Here is a 7,857-nt window from a genome sequence, read left to right on the forward strand (position 1 = left end):
TGCGTCTCACAAAGACACCAACAATCTTAAAGGACAGATTTACACTTTTAACAAGGCACACCTGTTAATTGAAATGCATTCCAGGTGACTACCTCATGAAGCTGGTTGAGTGAATGCGAAGAGTGTGCAAAGCTGTCATCAAGGCATTAAGGGTGGCTACTTTGAAGAATCTCAAATATAAAATATTTTTTGATTTATTTAACACTTTTTTGATTACTACATGATTCCATATGTGTTATTCCATAGTTTTGATGTCTTCACTATTATTCTACAATGTAGAAAATAGTCAAAATAAAGAAAAACTCTTGAATGAGTAGGTCTGTCCAAACTTTTGACTGGTACTGTATATTTTTTTAAATATAGAAGAAGGAAAGCCTTAAGATAAATACTCCACTTGTTTAGATAGAAAAATTTAGATATTTTTTTAGTAAAGTAGTAATATGTTGGATGAGTGTGTTGTGGGCAACTCGACCCACCCCCCTCCCTCTACTAGGGGGTAACTGCCCCCTGGGGGCTAGTTACCCCTTTATGGTTATGAATGTGTTTCTACCTGTCATTTAGACAATGACTAGCCCGGTAAGCGCTAGTTTATGCTAGCAACTTCACTAGCAGTAAATGCTAGCCAGGTATCTAGTTAGCATAAGCTGCTAGGAGTTACCCCGGTACTTAAAAAAATGCCCCTTTTCTAAAAACTAAATTGAATGAAATAACAAAAAAAAGTGTAAACTGTAGCCATTTATTTCCCTTTATAGTTAATTCGCTTAAGCATGATCTTCATCCACAAACCATTTTATTTCCCAAACGTTGCTTTTTTTGTATCAGCAATTAGACATTGTTTTTAGGGAATTAGACATCGTTTTTAGGGAATTAGACATTGTTCTTAGGGAATTAGACATTGTTCTTCGGGAGGGCTAGTTACCCCCTAGTACCCTATAGCATCGTGATGCAATTGAAATTCACATAGTGTACGTTATCCCTTCGAATAAACCCTCCCATTCAAATAATTGTTAAATAATTAAACATGTACTTGAAAGTCATGATCATGCCCAAAGCTATAACTTGTGCTTTCATCTTGAGCAGGCTTTGTCCAGTCTTGCCATGTCATGCCACGGTACATTTAACCGAACATAGCTTAAATCAAGTGTGTGGAACACAGTTCTACTAAATGAGCTGCAATAAGTACAATAAGTACAACCGTAACAAATATTGTTCCCGGCGCCACGGTTGCTGCGGGTGCCTACCCAGCATTGACGCGAAAGTCGGGGAGCCGAGCACAGTGTATTGACCAGCATGTTCAAGAAGCAGCCAGTGTTTCAGCGGGGGAAAAGGATAATGGGAGAAAGATGAGAAGGAAAACAATAGCAAAGCGCATTTTCGACCTCGAATATGAAGAAGAGGAGGAGGAAGACCCTAAATATGAAGACTTTGGCATCACGACATCGCACAGCCAGCCTCCATGTGTACGTAAACGTTTAACGGTTATTTGTAGTCTGGTCTTTATACAGTAGCTGCCCATTCGGTGAGGAGCGAGTATTTGTCGCTCACTATTTATGTCGCTAATTACCCTACCCGGACTGTCTATTACAGCACAGACTGCAGAAGAGAAGAAAGCACACACACCCGGTGAAAGAGAACGTAGAAGAGAATCCACCATGCAACACCGCTCACCAGAAGTTGAAAACGAGGGTTTGGCTCGAATATTATCATACAATATTTTTGGGACAAAGTTTTCTCTAGTATCTGTCGGGGTTGGCACGCGTCTGCTCATTATGGTGGCATCATATGCCCATCTTGACCGACCGACATAAATCCTATTTGTACGTTAGTAATATAGCACCTCACTTCCTCGCTTGAGGGTTTACAACTTGGAAGCCACAAGGCTGTAGTAGTAGTAGTGACACAGAGAGCATTCACCTCTCAGCGGTGTTTTGTCATAATGGCGCTAATGTGAGAGAGCGGCATGGTGGGGGCAGCCATTGATCTCAATGATAGAGCGAGGAGGAGAGGGGGAGAGGAGAGCAAAAACCTTTGGCAAGGGGAGGTGGTGAAAAGAACGACAAGCCAAGACAGCAACAAGTAACATGTTGCTGCTACTCCTAAATAAAAGAAGGATTCTGAATCATAGCTTTACAATGCAACTTTATTTATTTTTTGGCAAGACATAAGAATTTATGAAGAATAATATTTTATCATCATCACAGGGATTTTCTGATGTTTCAATCTAGCTATGATTTTGACCATTACGGACCATAGCTGGCAATACATCATATAATAAATCAAATAAAAAAACACTGACTGACCCACAATTACATATAAGTGAGACAACTTGTACGATTAATTTCTTATCTCCAAGCAGGTACTAGTGTCAGACAACCCCAGTGTCGAACGCATCGAGGATGGCGACTTCATGGCAGAGGTACACTGGATGATAGCAGTGTGCATGTGTGTGAGTGCGTGTGTGAGAGCTTGCTTGTGGTTTAGACTTTCTATGTATGACTTTTTGACATCTTCATTTCTCTCAAGGGTCTTGGAGGCCTACAGTCACGCTCAAAGGCTGACCTGGTTGCCATGGTGCTGAGCATGCAGCGAGAGATGGACAACCTGAGGGAGCAAATCAGATGCCTCACAGGTGAGGGCCAGCAGGAGAAGTAGGAGGAAGTTGCCCCTAGACACTGATCTGAGTTCATTTTTATATTTTCCCTGCTAATGATTAAGGTCAGGAGGGAGGAAATGCTGTTCCTAGATCTGTGCCTAAGAACAACCCAGGATGCTTTAATCTCTTGGATTTTTGTGGGATTCATACTATGCTAGCGTGTGGAAAGTTGGCACGTAACCTGGAGGCCCTGATCGAGAGGACGGAGATGTGGTCGAGCAGCACGGACCGGAGAACTACATCTCCCAGCATGCCTGAGATCCTGGTGAGGAGTGGTGCCATGACAACGTCGGCCCTGCTGGCCTCTCCAGGGGTGCTGAACGGGTGCTGGGCGGGCAAACTAGAGCCCCCCCACCCCCACCAGAATGGATACCCTCCAGGGTCTCATGAGGGGGGTTCCCAGATCAACGGACCACCCCTCTATCAGGAGGTGATGAACCCTTTAAATGTTTTTGACGTCAAAAATATATGGCATAAGTTTTCAGGAGAGGTTAAAAACTGTACTAGAAGTCCTTTTTGATGTCATGCAATATGCAACATAATATCTATTCTTTGAAGTTGACTGAATAGGCCTTTGGTCTTTGACTTATAGCAGAATGCCAATATACAGCCGGGTCCATAATGATTGGCACCCTTGATAAAGATGAGCCAAGTAGACTGTATAAAATAAATAATACAAATACTGAGCTATATTGTATGCAAAAAAAATGGGAAATGTAATTATTTTATACTAATACAATTGCTCAGAGAAAGAGATTTTGTTTAACAAGTGATAAAATACAATATAAGGGTCAACATTTTTGCCACCCCTGTTTTCAATACTCTAGCACCCTCCCCTTGTGAGGATAATGACACTGAGCCTTTTTCTAAAATGTGTTATGAGTTGGAGAACACGTCGGGAGGGCTTTCAGACCATTCCTCCATACAGCATCTTTCCAGGTCCTTGATATCCTTCGTCTGCGCTTATGGACTGCCCTCTTCAGTTAAAACCACAACTTTTCAATGAGGTTCAAGTCCAGAGACTGAGCTGGCCATTGTGAAATGTTGATTTTGCAGTCAATTAACCATTTCTTTGTGAATTTTGATTAGTGCTTGGGGTTATTGTCTTGCTGGAAGATCCACTTAAGGCCAAGTGTCAGCCTCCTGGCAGAGGCAACCAGTTTTCTTTGGCTAAAATGTCCTGGTACTGGGTAAAGTTCATGATGCCGTTGACCATAACAAGGGCCCCAGGAACAGTGGAAGCAAAATCATTTTGACCCCTATCTCGTTCTCTGAGCAATTGTATTAGTATAAAATAATATAATTGCCAAAAATGTTTAGCTTAAATTATAGCTCAGTATTTGTCTTTTATTTTTTTGACACAGTCTTTTTTGCTCATCTTTATCAAGGGTGCAACAATTACTGACCCAACTGTATCTCTAAAATGGGATGGGCCACTACAATTTTAAAGATGCAACCTAATGTCTTATACCGTCCAGTTCATCACTGCGGAGCTGCTTGACCGCTGTAACACGGGGACCACTGCCCAGAAGCTGACCAATGACCTGCTCCGGGGCCTCTATGAGAGGGACTGCCTGGCCTCTCACTCCATCTCCGGCATCGTCAACAACAAGAGGGGCCAACCCAAGCCTGCCCTGCCTGCAGACGAGATCCAGGCAATACTGAGTAAGGTCTCGTCTGTACTACAGCCTGAGATAGCTAAACACATCACCTCATAACAGCTAAACACACCCCCCTCATAACAGCTAAACACATCCCCTCATAACAGCTAGTCACACCCCCTCATAACAGCTAGTCACACCCCCTCATAACAGCTAAACACACCCCCTCATAACAGCTAGTCACACCCCCCATAACAGCTAAACACACCCCCTCATAACAGCTTGTCACACCCCCTCATAACAGCTAGTCACACCCCCATAACAGCTAAACACACCCCCTCATAACAGCTAGTCACACCCCCCATAACAGCTAAACACATCCCCTCATAACAGCTAAACACATCCCCTCATAACAGCTAAACACATCCCCCTCATAACAGCTTGTCACACCCCCTCATAACAGCTAGTCACACCCCCCTCATAACAGCTAGTCACACCCCCCTCATAACAGCTAAACACACCCCCTCATAACAGCTAAACACATCCCCCTCATAACAGCTAAACACACCCCCCTCATAACAGCTAGTCACACCCCCCTCATAACAGCTAGTCACACCCCCCATACGGCAGTTGAACATGTCACATTTCTCGCACTTACCTCATGCTACAATGGAAATACTGTTCACATCAACTTCGTACTTTCCTATTAAAGTTAGTTGAATGCAGGGACTGTAAGTCGATCTGGATAAGAGTGTCTGCTTAATGACTACGGTAGCAGTGTTGTTGTTTCCGTTCGACTTCAAGTCTGCCATTGTCTGGGACCCGAACTGCCGTTTATAGACCACGGTATTCTAGGTACAGGCTTAGAGATGTATAGCGATCTCACCTTTGTATCTGTGCTATTATGGCATCTGACAACATGGGCTGCGCCATTGAGGCTATCACCATTTGAAAGATTTTGATGTTTTGAAGAAAAGCGTAAAGCAAATATTGGTGATTTACCCACACCTGCAGTGCTGGAGTCTTGAACCTAATCTTGTCATTCATTTATTGTGCCCACTAGATGGCGGTGATATAGCTTAAAGCCATTTACAAGCTAGACAAAACAATTTGCAGAAGACACCAATGCGCCAACAAAGCTCATCGCGAGCATCGACGCGGCTGAAGTGGAGCGGGTCGAGAGTTTCAAGTTCCTTGGTGTCCACATCACCAACGAACTATCATGGTCCAAACACACCAAAACAGTTGTGAAGAGGGCATGACAACACCTTTTCCCACTCAGGAGATTTGGCATGGGTCATGGGTTTTGGCATGGGTCTCCAGAGTCACAAAAAGTTCTACAGCTGCACCATCGAGAGCATCCTGACCGGCTGCATCACCGCCTGGCTTGGTATCTGACCGTAAGGCGCTGCAGAGGGTAGTGCATACGGCCCAGTACATCACTGGGGCCAAGCTTCCTGCCATCCAGGACCTATATACTATGCGGTGTCAGAGGAAGGACCAAAAAATTGTCACCCAAGTCATAGACCTTTCTCTCTGCTACCGCATGGCGAGCGGTACAGGAGCGCCAAGTCTAGCACCAAAAGGCTCCTTAACCGCTTCTGTCCCACCTCTGTTTTTACATTGCTGCCACTCGTTGTTTATTATCTATGCATAGTCACTTTACAAATTACCTTGACTAACCTATATCCCCGCGCATTTACTCGGTACCTGTACCCCCTGTATATAGCCTCGTTATTGTTATGTCATTTTCTTGTGTTACTAGTTTATTTAGTAAATATTTTCTTAACTCTATTTCTTGAACTACATTGTTGGTTAAGGGCTTGTAAGTAAGCATTTCACAGTAAGGTCTACACCTGTTGTATTCGGCACATGTGACAATACAATTTAATTTGATTCGACAATGCTCTGATCATTGGCGGATCACCCCCAACCCATAGGAATCCCCACGCAGTTGACTACTTTAAAATGGCGGAACCCCTTAATGGCAATGTCCTTGCAAAAACGGGTTATTTCCAAGTAATGATAACTTTACATCTCTATAGGTTTCTGACCTTTGACCTCTCACCCACAGGGGCGGTGCAGCACTACTTCCCAGGGAAGACGGACTCGGAGATCAAGGGCTACATCCGCCAGAAGCTGCAGAACGAAGCCAAGCGGCTCCGCAAGAAGCCTCATCTGGCCGTGAAGGTGGAGCCAGAGGCCGGGGCGGAGAGTACTTTCTACATCTAAGGGGTGTGGCCCCACCGAGCCCCACCCCCTGTTCCACCCAGGGAGTGAAGTGGCCCGCCCCTGTCCAGGTTAAAGTGCAATTATGGGAGAGAGACTCACATAATAACTGCTGTGAGAGGGAACCAAAATGGAGCAGCCTTATCAACACCAGTCTAGTCTATCTGTTTGCTTGTCCATTCCCAGCCATGTCTCTGGTCTGGGAGAGAAATAGGCTAGTGAGGGAGGAGTCTATTTGTCTGACAATGTGATCATTCCAGGGGAAATGTTATTGACTCCAGTCTGATCGAGACTAGTTACTGCTCAGGTGAAGTTAGATGATACTGTAGCTTATTCTTCCTCTGCCCTCTGGCATCGTTCTCAAGCCTCAGCTAGCCAGCCAGCAGTAGTAGGCCTAGTAGACGGCAAGTGATTTGTATCCAAGTTTAGTACTCTTGTTTCTTTGAAGGAGGTAGCAGTCAGTCCTGAACAACATGGCCGACAGCGAAGCTGCGCTGCACTCTGTGTCACTTCAGTTTGATTTACAGTATTGTCATTGACCTCGTGAAATGAACCTAGCCTTAGTATTGAATTAATTACAATGTTGCTGAATAAAAAATGACATTTTTTCCCCCCAAAGCATCATTGTGCTTTTCTTGCCATTTTTTTGCCATGATTCTGTCAGAACTAGACGAAACTAGAACTGATACTTACACGTCATGTTATCATAGCAGTAATGCCCTCAAGACATTTTAGAAATGTCTTAGTTTTTACATCTATGGTATCTTATAAAACATAACATTGAAATGATTTTAAAATGAAGAGATCTAACCTACCCTTTTCTAATGATTACTCTTTACGTTGCATGCTGCATCAAAATGAACCCCTAATTATTACCTAACAATTATGCGAATGCAACTGGAGACCAATAACTTGTCCAGATATTGGCCATAAGATTCAGCTGTCTTTCAAAAGGACCTGTGTTCTTCCTGAAGCCCCAGGATGAACAAGAGTTTTCCCCAGGTCCTCAGAGGAACCCAGCCTGGTCCTCACTCACCAGCTGTGCTCCTCACAAAAGACCCACAACGGAGAGGCTCCCACCGGGAACAAAGGAGGGCGTGGGAACCACATATGCTCCCTAATCAATACACCCCTGTCCTATCTCTCTTATCCCACACCCACACACACTCAGACAGACGTATGTACGCCACAAATCTGCTCCGTCATTATCTGTGCTGCATGAAGCTAATCCATGTAGGTGTCAATATCACTGCAGATAAGTGTGTGACAATGGTTTGTGTAGGACCAGGGTTTATTTAGACCTGGGTTGGACAAGGGAGTGTGTCTTTTTAGACAATCGGTTATCTCAGCCATCAAATCAAATTATATTTGTCA

At 44.1% G+C, this 7,857-nt stretch overlaps 1 protein-coding gene across 2 annotated transcripts; it reads left to right on the forward strand.

Moving 5' to 3' along the window:
• The first annotated feature begins 1,114 nt into the window (after window positions 1-1,114).
• Window positions 1,115-7,107, forward strand: LOC139580004 (BEN domain-containing protein 6-like). 2 transcript variants are annotated; one of them, XM_071408637.1, is made up of 7 exons: window positions 1,115-1,460; window positions 1,588-1,686; window positions 2,354-2,416; window positions 2,524-2,629; window positions 2,812-3,083; window positions 4,132-4,318; window positions 6,329-7,107. In XM_071408637.1, the coding sequence occupies exons 1-7, from the start codon at window positions 1,344-1,346 to the stop codon at window positions 6,484-6,486; spliced, it is 1,002 nt and encodes a 333-aa protein (XP_071264738.1). In that variant the 5' UTR covers window positions 1,115-1,343; the 3' UTR covers window positions 6,487-7,107. The 2 variants fall into 2 exon arrangements, with proteins under 2 accessions (XP_071264738.1, XP_071264739.1); XM_071408638.1 differs by having other exon boundaries at window positions 1,117-1,460; window positions 2,357-2,416.
• Window positions 7,108-7,857: the final 750 nt, after the last annotated feature.

Source organism: Salvelinus alpinus, chromosome 1 (genome assembly GCF_045679555.1).
Source record: "Salvelinus alpinus chromosome 1, SLU_Salpinus.1, whole genome shotgun sequence".
NCBI classification, from domain to species: Eukaryota; Metazoa; Chordata; class Actinopteri; order Salmoniformes; family Salmonidae; genus Salvelinus; species Salvelinus alpinus.